Here is a 25,159-nt window from a genome sequence, read left to right on the forward strand (position 1 = left end):
TTTCCAATTCATATGAATCTAACAGATCAGCAACAAAATTATATAAATTATTTGAAGACAATGGTTTTGTATTCATCAAGTTACTGTTAACATATTTTAAGATTAAATTAAGAATATACTGTTGATAGCGACCGTGCTGTGACTGATATAAAGCAATCGCGAAACAGTCCTTTCCAATAAAGTTACAGCAACATTTCGATTCATTCATTATATATAGGTATGTATATTTATATACATGACTTTTTTATAAAATTTAACCGTAAATTAGAAATTTTCTTACATGTCATATGTTTACTGGTTTAGGCAGTGATGCCAAGTTATTCTTAAGCACCAAAAGTAGTTCTATTGGAGCGAGCATTCATGCCAAAAGAATACACATAATATATAATTATTTGTCTTGAAAAGTAATTATAGAAAAATAAAAATTGGTGAAGAGGAAAGCATGTGATTTTTTAAAATTCAACTTAGATTCATACATAAATATTAAAAAAATATAAAAATGTTTATGATAAAACTTGACAGATCGCGAATATATTTACAGTTAATTTATTTCCATCAATTGAAAATTGTTTAGGGCACATATATTTGATGACTATTATAATGTTTAATTGGATTACAATTATTGCATCAAATGTGTTCGTTAAGTTTTCTGATATGTTCAATACTTTCTTTTAGTTTTATTGTTTTAATATGAGTTGGTTTAGGATTTCGTTCTAATATAACACAGCAAGTGAGTTTGTTATTAAACTTTTACAGCAAATTAACAAAACTACATACAAGTCAAGTACGATTTTGGGTCAGTTGACTATTGAACACTGACTCTCAGCTTTAAATTTGGCAGGGCAGCAGTTTAACCCTTGGTACTTGCAGTCTCAAAAAATGATGACAATACAATTGTATGGTCAGCCAAAAATTCAAGTAATTAATAAATAATAAAAAGGTAGTGTTAGGTTTCATTATTGTAATTTACTAGTGTTCAAAAATTCTTGGTATTATATATAATACTGTGGAATACTGTTCTGCTGTATAGTATGTGTCCAAGACATACATCAACTGAGGTAAAGTGAGATAACATCCATATAACTCTAACAGTTATTTTCTTATTACCATTAATATGTTTCCTTAAGTATAATTAAAAAAATATTCTTGAGAATAGTCTTGTAAAATTTATTTAATTTTTGTCTTTAAGCTTATCTTAAGAAATTTTTTACCAATTTTTAAAATCTATAACACTTGAATGTTTGATCAAGAGCAGGCATAACAGTATATATTGCCTATTTAAGATATCATTAAGGCAGTAAAAAGTTTATATATACTTCCAATTAAGACGTGTGTGCTTATCTATAAATGCTTATTTGTGTTAAATAAAATTATATTTTATTTTCTAGTATCCTTTAGAAACCTAAATAATCTGCATAAAAATAAAGACGCTCACTTCTTTTGCTAAAATTTTTCAAATACTTTTTCGTTTTATTTTTTATGTTAATTTTTTTCTTATTTTCAAAAAAAGATTTTTTTAAGATTTTTACGTGTTTTTTGTATTTTATTATTATTATACAGACTGTCCATTCATGTTCATAAACGCGCTTATATTTGGACATTTATCTAATTTTTCGGCATCAATTTGGAATACCTTGGACAGCCGTTTCCAACTTTGCGCATCAAAATAATAAAACGTGCCACGTTCTTTTGTACCATTTTTTTCATATTGATTAATGCCAGGAATTCGAGTAATCCAAATCTTTTCTTCTATATGGTATCGCCATTCTCTACTATGCCTGCAATAATATTAAAGAAAAAAAATTATGAATAAAGGTTTTCCCCTAAGTGGCTTCTATATTCATGTATATATACTTACAGTTCCGCTGCTGCCATTAATTGCATAATGTCACCTATATTCGTATAGAACAGGAAAAATAGAAGATCTTCTTGTAGCTTTTTCAGTATCGGAGATGAAAGTTTATCTCTTATCGCAAAGTTAATCAAATATTCAGGTGGAACGTTGTAGTCCACGTCTTGTGCTCTACAAAAAAAAAAAGACATAAATATTTATATAAAAAAAATTCAATATATGATAAAATGTTATAGATAAAAATGTTTTAGTGATGAAGAAGTTTGCTAAATCTATGTTGGATAATTATACATAATTGATATTTTCTTTATATAACTGCAAATATTAATAGATCTGCTAATCCGGATCCATTAATATTGGGTCCAATTCGGATATTGGAGATATGCAGGAAAAGTCTTATACATATTATATTTATTTAAACAACAGAAACAATAAACAATAAAAACTGAACAGTTATCTACTACTAATTAAATTAATCCATCAATTAAATGATACATGCGTAACCCATATACTATATATATAAATAGATATGATTTCGATTAGATAATTAGTGGTCAATCGTGATCACAAGGCACGTATAATGCATATTGTAAATTTGCTCGGACTATGAAGTAATTCGAATTACCTGAGGATTCGGTCTAGTAAAGATCTACTGTACTGAAATTATAGAATAATTTCTAACAGAAATAATCATAATATTTATCGAATCATTTCAAGTAACTAATCAGAAAATTGTTACACTGATACCGAATATACTATAAATCCAGCACCAGTGTATTTCATATAAAAGTACTCTTAATTCTGATCTCATAACTGATATATACCTTAATGCACAATTCATACTACAAACTAAAGGTTTCTTTCGGAATTAGACTAAGTTGTTAGACTTAATGCCCCAATTGGAATATTCCATCGGATTTGCATCTGGCCATTGTGTGGACAAAATGAAGTATGAAACATGATTTTTTAACCATTCTTGGTTCACAATGAGACCGGTGCCAACTCTTGTTGGAACTTCTCATGGTCTACCACCGAAATGTTTGCATGCCCATGGCTCTCAAGCTACGTCCAAACGATTTTTCCGATAATAAATCGCATTGACTTTGACCCCAGGCTCGATGAAAACGATTTGAGAGCATCCATTGGCAGTTACCCGATCATTTTGAGAGTTCATGAACTTTCAATGGGGATATCTTTTCTATCAGAGAATACAATCCTTTACTCTTTCGAGTGTAACTTTTTGTTGCTTTGGTTTAAGATATTGTACCTTTTGAAATTTGTAAGGGTTTACTTGAGCTAATTTTGGAATATGACCATTTGACCATTTGATTACCACTTCGACGTGGATTTCGTTCAAATCGAACCTTCACTTTCCGAACCATTTCAGGTGACGTTGCTGTCTTTTTTTGCTACAACCATAGCATTTGGCGACATTGTCTATACTATTATAACAATTTATGGTACGATACATAAACATTTTATTCACTTTCAATTGTTTGAGCTCACAAATATAACGCAATCATACTATTACGTTTGAATTACATTTCGAATAACTTTTGTTCTATAAAATTTAGACGCAAGTGATTGTGGTATCTTGTAAACAATATAAACAGCTGTCATTCGTATGAATTTCACGTAATTCGCAATGTCAGTTTGACAGATATACCTGTTTGTAATTGGTAACACTTCAATCGCCCAACACTGTATATGTCAGATCTTCATCTAATATCAATGACTGAAAATTCTCACACTCTATTCACTGAACTAAACAAGTCATTAAAAATGCTATACAGTAAATAAATATTCCAACATATAATAAATTAAACATATAATAATTACTAAGTAAATACGTTCAGTTTACTCACGTTAACCGTTATTGCTCAACTTAGATCATAAATTTATATTAAAATAAATAAAAGTGCAAGTGCCATGCAACAGCACTAAAAACAGCAAAGTACAGAAAAGTATAGTAGACACCCAAAAAGTAAAATAAATAAACGGAAGAATAATTCCACAATAAAAGTTTCTGTGGAAAAATTGTATTTAAACATTTCAAGCGTTCAAATGTTTTTTAAAAATAATGGTTTTTCCCTAAATTAGATTATATAAAAATGCTATACTGAAAAGTTGCTTGCTGCAAATAATTTGTTATTATAAATGCAAGTCGACCTTGCAAGTTTACTCCAAGTAACATTACATATCCATTTAAATTTTTGGTTGCAAACCACTGACCATAGGTTTTTTACATGTTCTATTTTTAATTATAATTTCAAGATATATAAATTTAAACTTTTTTCTATACACTTTTACTTGATTTGCATTACTAGTTTTTTTTTATATTTTAATACAAATAATATAAATAGCTTTCTTGTTAAGTTTTCCGTTTGTTAGCCTACTCTTATATTAATAGTATTTCACAAAGGACGGAAATAACAACTTATTTAACAAAAGGACTATAAACAATCAATTTGTCTGTGCTTGATACCCCGATGGGCTATTAAATTTTCAAACAATAATGGCCAATATACTTTCGAGATGTAACTGTTTTATTACCAATATAAAATATCTGAGATATTGTATATATTTAATACAGCTACAGTACGTCTAATACTTTTATTGTGCTAAACAACACATATTGCTTTCTAAAACATATCAGATCAGTACAGAATGAGATACTAGAATGTGTGAATATACACTAGAAGAACTATTCAAAATGTATTCAATTTATATTGTAATATTAAAAAATTCAATTTAATAGAACATTATCTTTTAAATCATATTAATACATATATTGAATAATCATTCATAAGTTATTTTAAGTGTAAGTAAGCTATTGAGCAAAAAACTTAATACAGTTTTGTTCTGTTAAAACTATTTAATATATTACACTTTCCTGTACCTATTTCATCATTAAGAAGATTTACATTAAATTAATCCTTTTAGTTGTTATTAAATATTACCTGCAGGGTTGATCCGCAAAAGGTCCAGCGAATGTAGGATGTAAACTTTCTTGTGAATTAAGATTTAAACCCAAGCCCGTTAAATCTGTGCCCAAAGCTAACGTTACTAAGTTAGGATCGGACTCCGCCGCTCGGATGAATGTTAAAAGACCCACCATACCAAATTGATTATTCACCATACTCGCTGGGATGTTTGTGACCTTACCTATATATTTCGAAAATAAACAGATAAATTATGAAGGTTATAATGAAAGAGTTGCAAAATATATGTTATTACCATCAGGTGATGTTTGCACTCCACTTTTTACAAGTTTGTTTTCGCTGGAATTATCATTTATATGTTCAACACCGTTACCACTGCTGCCACCATTATTACCGCTAACACTACTGCCTACTGCGCCTAACCCACTGCCTCCTACAATCGAATTCATTGTTTTCTCCGTACCATCGAGATTGTTCTCTGTTAAGCCTGAATTCGTTGTACCGTCAGAATTTTGAGTACCCGGTAAGGCAGGAAAATCTTCATTTGACATTGTGAACTCCGATTGTTCTGACGTAGGTTGTTTCACCATACCAACTAAAAATAAATAACAAACAGAAAAACAAACCATCATAAATTCAATGTGCAGATATATTAGTATATAAATTGAAGCTTAAATAGTAGTTTTATAATTAAAAATATAATGCTAATGTATAATGCTCGTGAGAACCAAATGCATCCTCAAAGTTTTGTATGTGTTTCTATTGTTTAAAAGCTACAAAAAATTATTAATTTTTTTATAAATTTTATAACAAATTTTAACAAAATAAATACTAGTAAAAACACCTTAATATGTTAAAAAGGTTTACGTATAAAGAGTATTTAAAAGCAAACCCAACGCCAAGAAGCAATTATATATATATGTATATCAAAAAGAGATAAAAGTTAAAGACAATAAAAATGTAATATGTTATATGTAAAATGTAAAATGTAAAATGTAAAAGTGATGTCAAAATACACAAATAAAAATGAATTGGTTTTAGTTTATAAACGTTTTACACAAAATTATCTTAAAAAATACCATTACACAATATATTAACAAATTTATGGTTATTTAAAAAAACGAGTAGAAAAATTTGATAAGGATATTATCATTGAAAAACTCACAAGAGGTAAAGAAATTACCATAGGGTTTGCTTCCCGGTGGTTGGAGGGGATTCGTCTGAGGCAGTGATTGATCATTCTGGCCGCGTACATTCGTCAGTGATGGGAATTCCGATGGATCAAGTAATGCAGGTGTTGCTGTGTCTCCACTACCGCCAAATACATTATGGAAGTTATTTAGTGGACCACCAGCGCCACCGCCGCTACCGTAACCACCTCGTCCCGTTTGCATAAAATTACCCATATTTGACTGAAATGGAAGAGAGAAAATATTTAATTATTAACTAATTTAAAACTATATAATAAATTTAAAATAATTAACTTAAAATAATAATTATATAATTTAAATATTCAATAAAACTTCTTAACACACATATAGCAAAATTTGTATTTATTTTTACTTATTAAAATATCAATTTATAATATTAATATATAATTTATTAATCAAACGCTAAATTAAAATCTTCTATTATTTATTGCATTGGTTAAATTATGTATATATTCTTTGATACTGATTGAAGGAAAGTAAAGTCTTATCGATTACGTATAAAATCATAAAATTTTCACTATAATTGATAATTATCTTATGACTTCCTAGTACGCAGTGACCTTTTCAGCCCCGATACCCTAGCAATAAGTTGATTTCGCTTTAGTTTAAGGAGTTGACTTGAATGCTTCTTGTACAATTTCTGCCAAATAAATCTTGAGGTCTGACACAAATCTTTGTTTGTAAGATTTCTCTGACGCATAGGTAAATGCGCTTTTAGCTATAGCTAGGTATTTACGTTTTGTGATCAGCTTGGCTGTTGCAAATAGGATATTACTATACGAAGAAGATAGTGTGTCTACTTTAGCTAGTTCGTCAGCACTGCAGTCCTTATGTCCGGATACTCATATAAATAGAGACATTGACAAACCTAAGACAAGGTTTAAGGATCCAGCTGTACAGCTTACTACAATCTTGATACTTAATTTCCATTTGCTGTTTAATGAATTTGTCCCATTTGTATGAATAATGCTGTAACGGTTCGTTAATCGAAGCGAGATTGTAAACACAGTTGTTCTAGAAAATTTGCATCTGCCGATTCCTTCGTATATATAAATATCGATCGTATTAGCAGAGACTACTTTATCTAGAGTCAATTTGTTTCTACTGAGTAGGAGAGAGCAAACCCAATTTCGATATTTGGATTAAAATAAATGTAGCCAAAAAAAAGGGGTTGGCAACTTCTGTGTCAGAATAATAGCATGCATTATGTTAATTATGAACCATCGTGTGACTGCATATAGCCTACGGCTTTACCAAGACTTTAGCTCGAATGCTATAAACAATGCTCGAAAAATTGAAACTAACGGTGGCAAAGTGATCTTAAAATGGCGTTTTTATATTGTGACTCTTGAATACATTATTCAAAATCTCATATATATAGTAAAATGAATTACGAAATGAGTTTAGAAAATAGTATGCAAACTTTTAGATTTAAATAACTGCATCTCAAGTGGATGTAGTGCTTTCATTTAACAGTGCGAAGTTATGTTTAAAACACCACATTATGGTTTTTTTTGTAAGGAGATGAAATTATAAAGAACATCAACGATACTCATTTGCAGACACGAAATAAAGTTATATAATTAATTTTATAACATTTCTAAGTCTAATCAAAAATATATAAAAATTTAATTGTTACAATAAAATCTTAATTTAAAGTTGAAAAAAAAATAAAAAAATAAAAAAAAATGAAGTTACTTCACAGTGTCTTAACGCCAAGTTATTTTTTATTGCCTTATAAAACACTTAATGATGTACGTGTTATATTGCATCTATAATGAATGCAATAAAAATCTTGACGTTTAAAAAAACTGCGTGCGCTTAGCTCTCAAAGTGAAATGCATACTAACTATAATCTGTGTGCTTATCAGAAACTAAAATTCTGTGAGTAAGCAAATTGCAATTTTAAATTTACACAATACGCACATTAAACAGATAAACATAAAATAATTTGGTATTAAACACTAACTAAAAATATAAAAAAAAATAAGTTATTAAATTAGTTTATAATTATTTACCATTGGGCCACCTCCTAATCCTTGCATAGCGCGTCTCTCCACATACGCTCGCTGTCCAAATATATTTGCCCTACCACCACTTGATAACGCGGGACCACCGACTGATAACTGTCCATTACGATTAGGCGAAAGTTGAGGTTGCTGCGCTTGTCCGTAATTCGCGCCGCCTGTACAATACAAATGTAAAATATTATCAAACTAAGTGAATGAAAAAAAATATATACAAGAACCTTATCAGCTTACCTGTGGGAAACATTCCAGACGTGGGTGTTACATGACCTGATAACGAACTGCCTCCAAAACCGCCTGTAGTTCTGCCCGTTAGAGAAGCATTTGCTATGCTTCTGGGAGGTTGTTGAAAGTTTAAATTTGCCATAATCTAAAATAAAAAAGCGATAAATCTAAATTAATTGAAATTCATAACACAATTATTGATAATTTCAAAAAAATATGTATAGAAATGTTCATAAAAGCAGACCTAAATATATTGATATGCATTTATCGCCTCTCTCTACATCTCTACATCATATATTTATTTCAAACACAACTCTCTATTTTCTATTTATGTTATCATTGTTTGGGCAATAATGAAGAAACCCTAATTTGGTACAATCAAATTAGAAAAAGTATGTTTCAGTCAGATTATTTTGCAATCAGCTGTTGAGATCTTAGAAGAGATCTAGAAGAAAAATTTTTATATCACCTTATAGGAACTATTTCTTGCACAAATACACAAATTTTCTTTACTATTCATATCACATTATTTTGGTGCCACGACTGATAGATAAAGTAATCGGATTTATTTACTAGTAATTGCTAGGAAGATTGTTAAATGTTTCGTTATACTCTTAATAAAATCTATAGATTCCAAAATATAGTTAAAAAGATTATATGCTATTAAGAATTATTTTTATTATTGAACCGAATTAGACTTTGACTTGGGAATAGTTCATATTTAGAATATTTAAGTATAAGTGCAGTTATTTGTAGTCGATATTCCATTCCGAGAAAGTTACACGACTATAAAGACAGTTTTGATACCCCGCTTTGAAATTCTGTTAGCTGTTTTGTTATTGTCAACTCCATTCTCATGCTTAAGAGTCCAAATGATTTAATAATTTAATAGCGTACAATAATAAATCAAATGAGATGGAGTTTAATCTCATTTTCAAAAGAATATTTCGAATTGAATTGATGATGCTGGTGAATCAATTATTTCCTAGAAGAACTTAAGGTTTTACACAATAAATTAAATTATTTTGAACAAGCCAAAATAATGAAATTTAATTAAAATTGTTTAATGGATTCAATATTGCTGACTTATAAAGTAAAATATATGGTTTATTTGGTCACATTTTTAGAGTAGCCTTCACTTAAGTACTTATAACATAGTTAAATGAATATTGATTGCCACTATAAAATACGCACATAAGTTTTTTTTAAACGTGCTTGAGTTTTGATTTATGAAGTGAACATGTATAGTGTCTCTCTAAACATATAATTTTAAACTCACTTTACGAACGCTGCGTAAGCCTAATAGATATTTTTATCTATTATGTACACTATCACTATGTGCGTAGTAACAGAAACCCGGAAATTGAAGGCAATTATTAAAGCGAACCTAATTCATATACATTAAATTCATATACATAAATTTAAGGTTAAGAAAATGTCAACTCACTACAGAGTTAAGAAAATACATAATGAAAATGCACTGAAGATTACTGAGCACAGAAACGAACTGTGATAATAAATGATATCATTGTTTATATAGTAGTTGGAGACATATATTGATGGTATATGTGAACGAAAAGTGAAAAAAAAGGTTTTTTGAATAAAACTAACGGAGCCCATACCTGTCAAAATTGTTAAAACGTAAGAATGATTGTCTGTTCTAACATAAAAATTAATTGAATAAAGTAAAATAACGACTGGTTTAAGAAAGAAAAATGATAAGAAAAATTTAGAAACTAAATAATAATATAAAATTAATGAAGGATTTAAATAGCAAAGAAAAGACAAGAACAACAATTTAGTTAATTTATTCATAATTTGTCTTAGCATGCTGTTTACAATGCTGTTTCGAGTATTGCAAAGTTCTCATCGGCAGTGGTCTTAGCAAATATTCGAATTTCTTCCAGGCTTGGAACTCGTACCTGTCAAATTAGAAGCGATGACTAATCGTGTTTTTCCACAAGTAGCCAAGGCTGAAAAAACTTTCAATACTCAAGTTCCAGGTTTTTTGTCACTTTTTACTTTTTTAATCACACTAACCAAAACACTTGCCGTGCTTTAAATTAGAACGAACTTATAAACTACAACTTTAATTTTTTTTTTGAGATTGCCTATTTTCATTTCAAAGCTATTTCAAAACTATTTATATTGATATAATATAAAATTATATCAAAATTATTTAAAAACATAATAAATTTTTTTTGAAGATCTAGTATTTCTAAAATCATCCTTTTGCAGACTCAATAGTATCTCAATTTTGGGTAACGTTCAAAATTTAATTTTCTCCCAACATCTCATCAAACGTTTCCTATATACGCCCTTTTTTCTTTTCCTGTTAATATGTATCCTTTATATGTTAGGCTAATCTTTAACAAGCTTCCTAAAAGATCTGAAAAGACTTTACGCAAACAAATATTAATCAATAATTTATATTCTATAAAACAGGATTATGTCTTCTCAGTGCTTAATAAGACTGTCTTTAAAATTTTAAAGCAATGGTTTAAATAAAACGGAATGTACTTTGCACCCAGTAGTAACAGAGATAAAATGGTTTTCCAATATTTATATTAATATATAAAAATAAATACATTATATATTTATATTAATTATACAATATATATTTTACACCGGTACCGGTTTATATTATCTTAGAGACCATTAAGAGAAGTACCTTCCTATAATTTCTGCAACTTGCCAATAACAGATGGAACGCACTAAGTCATGTGCAACTTCCAGGTTAGCAAGGCTCACCTATAATAAAAATCAAAAGTGACCGAGTGAACACTGCAAGGCTTACTGCAGTTCTTTCTGGTCATTGGTGTAGAGAAACTGCGCGTTTCTCATAATCCTCACCGCAGAAGTTGTGGAAACCCGCAGTTAAAAGAAACTATAATACATTTTCTCTGTGAATGCCTGGTTTTGGCGTCCAGAAGATATAGGTTTTTAGGAAGATACTTCTTTGCTGGATTTAGTCTCTACTAGGGTTCTTGCGAGGAATGTAGTAGCAAAACGACGAAAAATCGCTAATGGAGGTACAAGGAAGTTATCGAATGACCCCTGCTACTGCAACCAACAAACCAACCATACACATTTTTAGTTTCTTGGTGAAGTTACACTATTTTATTCTCGCTCTTTCGTGCCACTACTGGCATAATATAAAAATAAATTGCTAAGTTTTAGTATGCAGAATTGTATGCACTCAAAACTGTTCTGTATACTATTTTAGAAACTATAGTTTATAGTCAAGTCAAAAAGCAAATATAAAGCTTAAATGCATAATAATATTTAGAAATGTTTAATGAAATGTCTAAAAAATTCACCCCAGGAATACAACACTTAAAAAATAATCTAATAGTTTAGGGAAAATTATATGAATATTAATAACAATGATATATATTTATATATATGTATATAAAGAGTTTTCCAATTCACTAATAAATAAACAGCTTTAGTTATTTTTATTACACTTTGAGTTTCATATGGCAAAGACAGTCTAATGATGTATTAACCCACATTTTAAGCTTTACCCTACCATACTCTACTCTACCCGCACATATGGCGCAAAAGCATATATTGACACTATGAGAGATAAGCATTAATGACGGAAGAGATGGCATTGGGGTTAGTCGGTGGTAGAGCCAAAAAGCTTTAGACGCTTTTACCTTTATGTACATTTAACTGCACACAATCAATAACGTTCTTTTTTAGAGAGTTTTATTATTCTTTCTGGATTAGGTATATGTAAATGAGTAAAATGTAAATAAAAATCTAATTGGAAAATAGTCGACAAGAAAATAAATTGTATCTCATTGTATATATTGTATATGTAAAAATGTTTATTTAGATTTTCATGTTAAAAGCGAAGGCTATACTGTTTTTTGTATTGATTGCGACAAAATACAGCAGACAAATTTAAATAATGTATCTATCTATATGTGGAATGCAATGCCTGAGTGCTTGGAAAACAATGTTCCATACGAACATTAGGGAGATCGATAGGAATTTTGTATCAAAAAGAATGTTTATATCTTCACATGTTTATATTTACATATACTTTATAACAGTGTTAATACACTGCCGTAAGGTATGACTACGATAATGCTTGAGTAAATTTTATAGAAGCATTTTAAATACGATACAGACTTATGTCTGTAGTCAAAATGCATGGAAATTTCAATTAATCAAAAGGACCCATAAAGTTGAGTACAATTAATTTTGTAGTCAAATAAAGCACACCGTGCTTCTCTTATAATAATTAATTGAAGATCAATTTAATTTAGTTTTCAAAAATTTGTAGAATAATATAAAATATAATTGAAGCAATGAGAGTATTCTATGCGATATCTATAAATATATTCATTGTAACGTTATCGAAAGAATATTAGTAAGACTTGAGTAAAATTCATTTGGAGAAATTAGTGTTTAAGAAGATAAGAGAGATTTAAGAGATTTAAATCGAATGACTATTATCTGACAATAAGAATTAGGGCTTATCCAATATTAATTTACGATGTAATCAATATCTAAAGAAATAGAATCAAGTAAGACTTGAGTAAAATTCATTTGGAGAAATTAGTGTTTAAGAAGATAAGAGAGATTTGAGAGATTTAAATCGAATGACTATTATCTGACAATAAGAATAGGGCTTATCCAATATTAATCTACGATGTAATCAATATCTAAAGAAATAGAATCCTATTAAAAACTAAAAGTTATATGCACAGAAAACAGGAGTATGATCAAAACCCGCACATGATGCAAGACAAAGTTTTTAAAATTCGTTTTTAAGAGATTCCTTAAAATAATTTTAATAAACGGAATGATTTAGTCATATGTAAATATATTATTTTCTTACAAATCAATTTTAAAATGTTTATATACATAGTAATATCACTCTAGAAGTATAAGTATATTTGGGGGTAGAAACCCGGAAGTGTATGTGTTGGATAATGATCATTTATATTTTAACATTTTTTTTCTAAATAAATAATTATCTAAACTACAATTCTTTAAATATAACAAAGCAAACAAATCGATGTGAAGGTGGCTTATACATAATAAATTATATACATACGTATTTTCATAATATTTCTCATTGTTATATCAAACAAAAACTCTACGATGAGAAAATTTGATATCTGCATACTAACTAAATATCTAACATTTTAACAAATACTTATGTAGCATTATGTAGCAATTCATTTACAAAAATATGAACTATTTAATTATATTTAATTATAGTTAAATTATAATTTTTTTATGTATTTAAGGTTTTTTAATTTTTTCTAACCTTGATAAATTACAAGGTTGACGTTGAATGTAATATTTGAGATTGTTTAGTATTTAAATTTGTATTTAAGATATAAATGAATGAAACTGAATATGTATATTAAAATATATTTAGCGAAAGCTGCAAAGCTGTGAATGGTAACTGAAATAAGACGATATTAAGGTAGAAACTTATATGAGTCATTCAAAGAGAGTGCTATAGACTATGGGATTCTTATCCAATAATTTATACAAAAAGTCTATCCTAATAAAAATGTCTGGCAGTTATTTAGTTAGCCTTCCTATGTATTAAGTAAGTTAATTTCTTTGATAAGCGTGTTTTCCTAATCATTCTTACAACTGTGACATTGATTATTAAATGAAAAAGTTAAACTCTGCATTTTTGCCTGTAACACAATAATCTGGTATTGAACGTACAAGACTGGCTACAAGACTTCCCAAACCCTTTAGATTTAAAGAGACTAGCTCTTATAAGGGTGCGTGCTAATAATTGATTACTGTGATCTATAATTTTTTTTTAAAGCGTTAAAAATAAAAGAATCCGAGATATAGCTCGCAAATAGTCTAAATGATTGTTGTGACTATTGCCCTCGTTAGCATATAAAGTTTTTATGTACCTATCTAATAATCTCAATTTAAATAATTTGGTGTTGAACAACATCTGACAATAAACAAGTGTGTTAGAGTTCTTTACAAGAATTTAAAAGTTCTGAGACACTCAACTCTAACATGTACTAACAAGTTCTTTTTATAAGCATTATTTTCTTTAATATATATACACATATATTCTTAATAGATATATTTCATTTATTTGTGATTTATAATAAATCAAGATGATTTAGACTGAAGAGGCTGAATTTTCAATTTAGAGAGCTTCAGAGAGGAAAGTTCTTTTGTATCCGAATGTACGGGCTTTAACACGGTACTGATATAATGCAACGAATTAATGCCGATGCTCTAGCCAAAAAGTGTTTAAAGCAGCAGTTTGATGAAGGTGTAGAAGTAAACCGTGACTACGGTGGAGTGATAAAGTTAAGAGAACCCTAACAGCACTTGATGCACGAAATTGGATAAGGTAATAAATCGAGAATTAATTCTGTTAAAACAGATGGACAGATCAATTTGTTTTTTTCAGCTACTGAAAAATATATATACTTTGTAGAGTCGCAGATATGTGCTAAATTACGTTACAAACAACTTTTAATGAACAATGTACTTATTTTTGTGTTATTTATGTTAATTTTGTGTTATTTTAAACAAACAATTTACAACAAATTTATTATATTTTATACTGATCTGAAAGCACATATTAATTTCATAAGTTTTGCAATGGAATAAAATAGAATAAAAGTAGTTAGTTATACCTTAAAAATGTCACATCACATAAAACATATCGTACTAAATTGAATTTATATAAATTATAAATAAACTCATTCATTCTACTCACTTATACAATCAATGCTCAAATATATACATAAAATAAACACATTTAAAGTGCCAGTTACCAACGCAAAGAAGCGAAAATAGAAATAAAAACCCATGGAATAAAAAGAAGAAATTATTTTTGAATAATAAGAGAACATTATCAACCTTAAAAAATATTTCAAGTCGAAAGATTTGAAATAGTGAGTACAACACTATCACTATATCACTATATAATATAGCACTATAAATTTTAGGGCTGTGAGAATCAGTTTTAAATCGAACGGAATTTAGACAGGCTTTTTAATGTATGTTAATTGAACTGACCCATTGAATATTACCGAAAGTGTAAACTAGCTAAAATGTTTTAACTAAACCAATGGGTCAGAGTATAGAACCAATAGATCAGATTATTAAACCACCGAACCGACGACGCCATTGGAAATTTTTTGCAGCTTACAGTCCTGTCCAATTTGTGTTTACTTCTAGTTTTTTTTCTTTGTAGCAACGAAGACGATAAATTTATTTAGTCTTCTATTTATATAAGGTTTATAAATGCACTGCTAAGGTTGTTTAAACAAATATAACACAGTACATATACATTATATCTAATTGTTTTGTGTAGAGTTGAGCAGCTCTAGTTATAATAGATGTATAAATAACAATGCGATTCGTCGTACTCATTGTATTATATATAAATTATACCCATAGATTCTAACAGTTTCTTAATTCTGTTTATAATATTTATCTTGAATTTTATATGATCATAGATTTTTTTATAAAAATTAATATGTTAGTAAGTAAAGAACTTAAACCTTCTAAATTTAAGATCTCATTTCACTTAAAACTCACAGATCTTTAAGTTAGTAATTAACAGACAGACACTGAAGCACGTATAAAGTAACACTTTCAAATGTTGCACTCCAACCACACAAATGAGTTATCGCTTGCAGTAGCAAATTGAACACGATCAGTTTAAGACTGACATACATCGGATCAAACAAAGATCGTCTTAAGTCCTTCTTCAATTTCTATACATCTCTTTGCATTTTCATTGTTCCCTATTTCGTTGGAGGTATCGTATGTGCAGCAAAATACGAAATGGATTGGAAAGCAAAGAAAAAATTAAGTTGGCCTTATTTGTTAGGTGTGTGTGTGTGTGTATGAGTGTTGATATTGGATATTGAAGTATCTGAAAAATATGGGATAACAAAGAGGAAGTCAGAAGGTGAGTTTCGGCAGGCAGACGTGCAGGCACGAAAAGCAGTAACACCAGACAAAACAAAGAAGCCAAATGCTAAATGAGTGGCTGCAGATTCTTTGTCAAATCTCACAATGCACTTAAAGACGTACGAGAATCTAAACATCTTTGCGATTATCTGAATGTATTATTCCATAAAATGAATCGAACCATTTTGAACAGTGTTTAAATGGAAGAGAAAGAAGTTACCAAATTTTACATCTGTTTCTGAAGATAAATATCCAAAATGGATACAAAATTGATTTGAAAGTTGAACGGAAGAGAGTCTAAACATCTTAGATGTCAGTAAATTTCACAAAATGAAAAACATGGAGGAAAAATGAAATGCATAATCTGCATAAGAACAAAAAGATTTCTTGAAACCGAAGGACTTACATACAGATATATATATATATATATAAGCATTACACGCAAATTTTGGACTACCTGGAATAGGCTTAAGTAAGCATCAAACTCGCAGGCGGCAGAGTGGATGAAGTGAAGGTGTATGAGTTATTGTTTATGCCTTAGATAAACACAGAAGAGTACGACTACGAGTATCCACACTTACATCTCGAACTTGTAGATAAATTAGTATGGACAAGCGGCAGGCAGGTAGGCAGATTTATTTAAATTTGTGTTGTTGTTGTTTGTGGTTGAACATTCGTAAAATGTGATGAATCTCATTGTTTGTGGATAAAATTACCTTAAAGCCGTACAAACATTTTCTTTTATTTAATTGCATCTACAAATAAAATTTTTATATAATTTTTTTTATGTTTATTGCTATTTACATTTTATTTTTTCAATTTTGTTGAAATGATGTTTGCTCTTATGACAACATTTAAATGTGCACAGAGGCTAAAAATTGTGTGCATTAAAAATGCAACGAACACAATGTAAAAATGTGACCCCTTAATAGTTTAAACTCAAAATAAGCAAATAGAAACAATTTTTAAATAGAAGCAGAGGTTTTATATATTACTTCATTATCATAAAGTAAACGACAACACATAATGCCTTGAAATATCTTTATAACAAACTGTATCTTTAACTAAAACGGAGAGAGGGATAAGTTGCAACTCATCTTATAATAACCCAACGACATAGACTCAAAGTAAATAGGGTGCAAATCGGACTTACACCACAAGAATTTACATCATTACTATATTAAACTAAATTAAGTTTTATAATGATCACGAAAAAGGCTATCAATTTCTTTTGAATTTAAGCTTTTTAATAAAACTCAAGATTATTTTCAAATGGCTGTCTTAGGTTAGGTTATACCGGCGATCTTCAAGAGAGCCACTTAGGCCTATAGGCCCTTTATGTTACCGTATAAATCCAAGGGTGAACCACTCAGAAATTTTGGCAAAGCTTATAATACTATTCAGAGGAAGGTTTTACAGTTCGCCAAGATCCTCAAAAAATCAAGTCCCTAAAGTGTTAGAACAGCGCCGTATTCTGTATCGGATAGAAGCTAAGCAAATAGACGGCACCACTTACCACAACTGGGGCAGGTATAGTAGAAAGGGAGATTTAGTCTCCTAGCATGGTTACCTAAAATACAATGACCTGTAAGTATACCTACTACAAAACTGATATCTCTACGGGGCATCTCAATGAGAGAGTTTGATTTTCTCTTAATGGAGCTAAATTGCATACAGCTGCCTGCATATCACTAAGTTTCCCCATTTTTTGTTAAAAAGTTCGGCACAGGAAGAACTCAGTGCCAATTACATGGCAGTCTTACAAGTGATTTAAATCTTCTAGAGTAGTCTCTTCCAACATAAAAAATTAGTTTTTTTAAAATGTATCTATCTTTATTAAAAGATATTGCGACTGATATGTTAATGTGGGTCTTAGTTTATTACAAATTTAATATTAGTATTAATAAATTAATACCATTAGTTCCTAACTGTCTTGAATAAACGTAAAAAAAAATTAAACAAAATAAAAACGAAAAAAGAGCTATAATTTTTATTGACATTACAGCCATGATTATGTTAATATATAATGAAGAAGTAGAAGGCAACAAAGATTTGTTGGTGGATGATAATATGAACAGTTTTGAGAAACACTACTCTAGAAAATAGGTCTCTAGCATATTTACTATACCTTGCGCAAGAGCAGAACAATGACTAAGCTAATGTCAAGCACATTCTTCTAACAACTGTAACAAGAGGCAATGAAAAAGAAATTTTAGTTCCCTAACATGTTTCTGTACCAGCAACGAACAATCAGCATATCTATAAGAGTCTTATTTTACGTGAACCGCAACCAGAACGTCAATAGATTTTCGTATTTAAAAGGGACGGTTTTGATAACAGACATACGCATATAAGGTAGTTGATTAATCTATGAGCGTTAATCAATCTAAGAGCACCTGTTTTAATAGAGATGACGAAAGAATTATTAAAATATGGACAAAAGACAATGATATATGACTTTCAATAAAAAAAAATAATGACTTCTTTTAACGTTTTAATAGAGATGACGAAACAATTATTAAAATATGGACAAAATACAATGATATATGACTTTCAATAAAAAAAATAATGACTTCTTTTAACGTTTTCGAGTTGTTGTTAAGATTATAAGCCTCGTAAGAATCATTAAGATTCTTAAGAATCTTAAGATATTAAGATATTAATTATTTCAAGAGTGTTGATAATTTATAAACTTTATTAAACTATACATTCCTCTTGTAGTTTTATTTTAATTAAAACTGATAATCTAATACTGTCAAAAAACACTACTCTGGATTGGAGATTGTTAAATTGTGTCAATTTCTCGGTAACAGGAAATGGGGACAGAAAATACAAATGAAATGTAATTAACAAAGGAAAAATGTTAAGGTAAAGACTGTAGGATCAAGTTGAAGCCCTTTCCAAATCGATTAGGCTTGTGTTTCACTATGACTCATCCATTATATTAAAATGGAGTGACCCATCTTTCACTTCACAATATTTTGACTCAATTAGTTTAAAATAAACGAACACGTAATATTAGCTGAACTCACTGAAACTTTTTGCTCTGAAGCTCATATCAATTTGTACTGCGGAACTGAATTATAGAACTTATTTTGTTGTTGATATCAAGTTATGTTATTATTACTAGCAATTAAATTCCTATTTGCGTTTGTAGTTAAGTCAAGTTCACATGGTACACACAAAGACTCTCACTTTAATTTCATATTAATTATTAACATTTATTTATTCATACATACGACCTTTATGATTTCGTGACGGAAAAATTAAAACTTTATTTCGTTTTTATGCTTTCCTTTCCTGTTTTTTTTTTTTTTTTTAAACATCCCTGTGTTGAATCTAATGACGGTTCCATAATGTTCTTTGCATATTTACAATATATCAGATGTGTATGTAATAAATTCAGTCAACGCCTTAAAGAATCACCCTTAATCACATTAAAAATGTATCCTAAAATGAAAGAAACTTGAAACAACCCTTATAATAAGAAAGAGCAAAAATTCGAAATTTACTAGAATGATTTTCTTGAAATTACTTTTCCATTTGGTGACGGCTAAAAAACATTAGCAGGAATTGACGTTTTTAATTTATTTACTGGTTATTTTTCTCAATTAAATTTTGTATTGCACTTTAATAAGTGTTAGGTGAAACTGTTTTATATGTTCTTTATATAGCGTGTTCTATAAACTAACAATTATTTTTATAAACTGACATTTTATAGCTCCTATATCAATCAGTTAGTAGTCTTAATTTTTTAAATAAATATGTGGTATACAGACTAAATCGTAAAAAACTCCATGCAGTGTATTTGCGCAGACGATTCGCTCAAATATAAATTATGCTGGTAAACTGCATTTAATATAAAAAATACTAAAACGAAACGGAGAATACCATTTATTTACCAACTTTAAAAATATCGAAGATTAGTTTCGGAGAAGTACTATCTAATATCTTAATACTCTTGAACGAATGAGAACGAATTTATGAGTTTTGACAAGAGTTTACTGTGAAATGCACCTTTGAAACAAAAACGTTATGCGCTGATACTACATAATAGGTCTGTTCCACGAGCTACTCATAGTAACTTTGAGTAAACACTGTGTATACACAAGCGCGTTCCACCAGCAAATTTTCAAGTATTTTTGTGTAAATTTTATTTTTGTTTTACTCATGTGTTACTATGAGTAGCTCGTGGAACAGACCTAATATATAGCGATATTTCGTTGCGCCGTTGACTCCATTTTGTAGAGACAAAAGTAAAAAATGAGTTATCTTCAGTTTACACAAAGTTTATGTTGTTTCATAGAAAAATTAATTTATCAAAAATTTTTTAAAAGTAATGCCCATAAACAGCTATTAGAGTATAAATCATGAGCTGACTCGGTTTATACTTACTAAAAGAAGAAATTTTCACAGATGTAAACCCATAACTCTTAAAGAAAATAGTTGTAGACACTGTACTATGAAAAATAAATCATAGAATCGTGTTTACAACAGTTCTTAGAACTTAAACCAACTGTTTGATATCTTATTAAACTTAAAATTGATAAAAAAATATTTAATCTAATGTTTATGTTAACAAGAACATACACAAAGTAAAAATATGTTTAGAAATGATGTTTGTTTTATTAACAAAATAAATTATAAAGAATTTACAGACACATTTAGAATTAAACAATATAACAACTTTTCTACACTACACTGATATATGCGTTATAACTACGAATCAGTAACGCATAAAAGAAAGAAAATTCAAAACTGTTTTCCACTCTTTCTGTACCTTAAATATATCTGACCATTTTGTTATCATATCGCACTCTCTCTTCAAAAGAGGCACAATTCGAACTTAATGTCAAAACCCACCCCCTTAAATGTGTCTATATTCGCCGCTGCTGCGAACATAGTAGGTGGGTGATTTATGTTGGCAATCCGTAACAATAGGCAAGATTGTCATTCTCTCAAATGAAAGACAATCGTTTCTAGTTCAGGATTTTCTAATAACAGGCACATATAAAAGCAGGACAGTCACAACGAATGTAAAAAGTGTTATGTTCTTACGTGACTCCAGGCAGATGTGAAATTTTGTTGTATTGGACTACTCTATCGTGTTGAAACGATAATGTAGGCCAACGTGGCCCATCATATAATCTATAAATAGCTTTGACTGCGTTCTATTGAAATGGACCACCTAACCGTAGATGTAAGAATGAATAAATACTTATCACACTGTATGAATATTGTTATACTATTTTGAAATCATATCTAGTAAGAAATAAATTATTTCACTTCACTTACATAGGCCATCAGTGTTCAAACATATACATTTAATATAAAGTACCAGCCTACAGTTCTAAATTGTTGAGTTAACATTTTTCTTAGTTTTGCATGACAATTCGAAAGAAAATTCGTACTAACACACATTATAAACTATATTCAAACTATTAATCGATCCAATTCCAGTTGTTGAGAGATAAAACCAGAAGTAGCTGGGACTATTTTTTACACAAATAAAATTTTATATAAACAAAACCTATTTCAACAAATTAGTTCCAATAAACGGTTTTGTTATTTCTTTGAACTTAGAAATGTCATAAATTTCTAGTAATGCAATAATGAACTGAGACCAGAAAATATAAATATTTAAAATACTTATCGTAAAATGGTAAATTAATATTATTTTAGCGCCATTTTACATTTTATAAATCATAAAAACAAAATGATTCAATTCTCTAAAATTGTTTTAAGATGGAATGTCTAAAAATAAACTATTGACATATTGCTTATATTTTTGTGGCCCTCGTAGCTTCACTACCCTTGGGATAAGCGACTTGATTGGCTTATCTTGCGAATGCTAAAACTCTAACGATAGCAATAATTGATAAATGATGTTTGTAGAAGAGTGGTCACAGTATGGCATGCTATGAAATAGTAGTGGCTGTCCCTTCGGATGTAATAGGCAGGGATGTTTATGTACATAGGATTTTTAACAACTAATTTTCTCTACACTCTTTTTATATTTGTATTAAAAATAAAAACATAGATACAGACATTTTACCAAGGAAAAATTTTTGTGAAAATTTTTCTAGGTGTTTGCTTTTTAAAGACACCTTTTTTTTCCAAAATTATAGGTTTTTTTTCCAAATAGGTTTACAAATTTTTGAACAGGTAAAAGAAAGAATTTCCTTATGTAGTTGTAGTTGTAATTTAATCAGGAAATGTGTGAAGCAGGTAAAAATGTATTACAATACAAATATGCAGTGTGGATGGAATGGGTACTTTGGTAGTTGAAGGAAATCGTTATATTTTTTCTTATTTAAATGCAGTGTGGATGGAATGGTTACTTTGGTATTTGAAGGAAATTGTTATCATATTTCTTATTTATATCTATTCTTAAGCAGAGAAAAGTGAACTATGCAAGTATATTTCATAGGCATCTAAGATATGAAATGAGCGTTTTGAGGAACTGTAAGATTAATGTTGTAAAGAATTCCCAGAATTCTAAATATATTAAAAATCAATTATTTTAATAATACGCAAAGCATTTTCAGCGTCGGGTCGGGTACTGTTTTATATCAAATCAGTACAGTATTTCAAAAGAAATAAAAAATATAAAATATATAAATATTTTTTTAAAAAATCTTTAAAGAAAGTGATGCGTATAACTCTGATTGAAAGTTTACCATATAAGTAATGTAAGGAACTGTAAGATTAATGTTATTGAGAATTCCAAGAATTCTAATTATATTAAAAATCAATTAGTTTGAAACTCTGTAAAAAGAATTTCGTTGTTTTGGAAATAATTTTGGTTATTAGTTTTATAATAAAAAAGACTTGTGGATTTTCTTTTATTCGTATCTTTTTAGCTGTGAACCAAAGTATATACCACTTCATTCAGAATTCCCTTGAAAATTGCAACTATTAAAAAATTAAAGCCTTTAATTTCTATTTAGTAAGCAGCAGAAAAGAATTTCCACTTACCTAATAAATTTTTTTTCACTTTTGCTAGGCTCAATCGAATTTTACAACCATTCACCGCATTTAACATTCCAAAGCGACGAAGGACACTTTGTACCGTCGTGGTATTTGAATCGTTCGCACTTAAATGCTCTTGCAAATTGTGACGCAGAGCGCCTCACTTATACTTTCCTTATTCTTCAATTGAACCACCGTCAATGTGGTGCGTGCAGCAGAACAAAAATAAACCACAACTTCTAAACAACCCGTTTCAGTTTATCAAACTTGTCACAAAATTGGTCAAAACACAAGTCAATAAGTTAATAGTTATTATTGCAACAAAACTGTAGGCAGTGCGCTGTTGGTGCGAGTTGTATATACCAAAAGGATTTTTTTCCTTTTTTCTGAGCCTTTGCGCAAATCGTGCACTGTGGTCGGTATACTATTCGGCGACCCTCGTATTCACTCTGGCTTGTGTATTTATTTTTATGAGTATTTCTTATGGTTTACAGTTCTGAATTAATTGTTCACTTTTTAATTAATGTTGCGCGTTTTTTCGCATACAGTTTATTTGTTACTTTTTATTTATTGTAAATAAAAAAATCGTATTGCCTGCGTTCCTCTTTGCACACTTCTTGTGACTTTTATGCCTTGTTTTATTTTTTTTTCTTAGTTCAATGAAATTTCACCCGAACACAGTGAAAAATTCAATCGAATCTTTCGCATTTATTTGACGCGTGAAACCAAAATTTTCATAGAAAATTTTTTGGCTTTTACACACAATAAATTATTAACTAATTACAAAGCGTTTAATGTGCTTTTAGTCAAATTTTTTCTGTTGAAATTGCCCCAAAATTAAACACAATATAAGATCTTCCGCAAAATCTTTCTGAAGCACTTGCACGAATACAAACACAAAAACGAAAATGTCCGATGTTCGAAAAATTGACGGTCGAATTTTCGAATGATAACAGAGTTGCACTATAAAGTAACTAAAAAAATTTACATGTTAAGCATGTATAATAAATGAATAATCGTCGTGTAATATGTTTATACTGCATTCAAGCGAGTTTTGTTTCTATTTTAAGCTGCCAATTGTTTTTGTTTATCAACGCAAACCAAATATTTTTGACAGCTAAAATTAAAAATAAAACTATAGAGTGAATTCAATATTAAACTTTAGTATATCTTACGTTAGTCACTTATTTTCCTTTGGACAGTTTAGCGAACTTACAGTTTAGATAAATAAGAAAACAAACAAAAATCAATTTTTTTTTATTCAAAATTAAAGTTTCGATATGATTTCTTAGCATTCTAATGAACTGAAGAAATATATATATAAAATAAAAATGGCTTTTAGTTGAACATTTTTCAAATTTGTGTTGGTTCGCACCTTAATTGCTTCGATGTGTTTATCATAATTTAAACCAAACATCACAATATACTCACCCAATTGTTGTTGCTTACAATGCAAAATGAAATGAGCTGATAATCTTAATTTTCATTTTGCATTGAAAACAACAACAATTGTGATGTGACTGCAATCACGTATTACACCCCTTAAGCACGTATTACACACCAAAAATTATTATCAAAAATCTTTTTCGTCGCTTGCTATTATACATCAAACTAGTGGACATTATTTTGACTAGCCCCAGCAAAAAACAACAAATATATGTACATTAAAATAAATTAAAATAAAATCATCCGTGCATTACAACGATGTTTTCGCTTTCATTTCTTAAAACAAATGAAATTTTGTAGGCCGACAAAAATCCGATTCTATAAGAAAAAACATGAGCAAGTTTGAGGAAAAATCCAAATTTTTTGATTTCCATCAATACTTTTTTTAAAAATTCGAATATTACTAATACATAAAGAAATTTCGTATTTCACAAAAAAATGTGAGAAAAAATTTTCATGTGTACATACACGTTTAAAGAGGTGGGTGCTTTGTTTTTCTCTGTGGCGTATTTAAAATAAAGTGGACTAGCTTGATATGTATTA

General features: G+C 29.2%; 2 protein-coding genes across 5 annotated transcripts in view; one reads left to right on the forward strand and one right to left on the reverse strand.

The window, feature by feature from the left end:
• LOC119680266 (myosin-6-like) overlaps window positions 1-25,159 on the forward strand; it is a 71,709-nt gene that overhangs the window by 10,042 nt on the left and 36,508 nt on the right. The window lies entirely within an intron of this gene.
• On the reverse strand, window positions 1,443-24,137 carry LOC119680267 (regulator of gene activity). 4 transcript variants are annotated; one of them, XM_038092997.1, is made up of 8 exons: window positions 23,345-24,137; window positions 8,267-8,402; window positions 8,024-8,190; window positions 5,960-6,206; window positions 5,090-5,389; window positions 4,813-5,017; window positions 1,859-2,023; window positions 1,443-1,778 (listed from the first exon to the last, which is right to left on the reverse strand). In XM_038092997.1, the coding sequence occupies exons 2-8, from the start codon at window positions 8,397-8,399 to the stop codon at window positions 1,553-1,555; spliced, it is 1,443 nt and encodes a 480-aa protein (XP_037948925.1). In that variant the 5' UTR covers window positions 8,400-8,402; window positions 23,345-24,137; the 3' UTR covers window positions 1,443-1,552. The 4 variants fall into 4 exon arrangements, with proteins under 4 accessions (XP_037948925.1, XP_037948928.1, XP_037948924.1 ...); XM_038093000.1 differs by having other exon boundaries at window positions 5,978-6,206; window positions 23,177-24,137; XM_038092996.1 differs by having other exon boundaries at window positions 23,177-24,137.

The sequence above is a fragment of the Teleopsis dalmanni genome, chromosome 2, assembly GCF_002237135.1.
Source record: "Teleopsis dalmanni isolate 2A chromosome 2, ASM223713v2, whole genome shotgun sequence".
In the NCBI taxonomy this organism is placed as follows: domain Eukaryota; kingdom Metazoa; phylum Arthropoda; class Insecta; order Diptera; family Diopsidae; genus Teleopsis; species Teleopsis dalmanni.

Bases quoted from the DNA above. Each gene is read 5' to 3' on its own strand.
- LOC119680267 (XM_038092997.1), bottom strand. From the start codon at position 8,399: ATGGCAAATTTAAACTTTCAACAACCTCCCAGAAGCATAGCAAATGCT. The intron at 2,024-4,812 runs GTAATATTTAAT...TTTTTTTTGTAG, and splicing joins TTTGCGGATCAACCCTGCAG to AGCACAAGACGTGGACTACA. The intron at 1,779-1,858 runs GTAAGTATATAT...ATATTATTGCAG, and splicing joins TTAATGGCAGCAGCGGAACT to GCATAGTAGAGAATGGCGAT.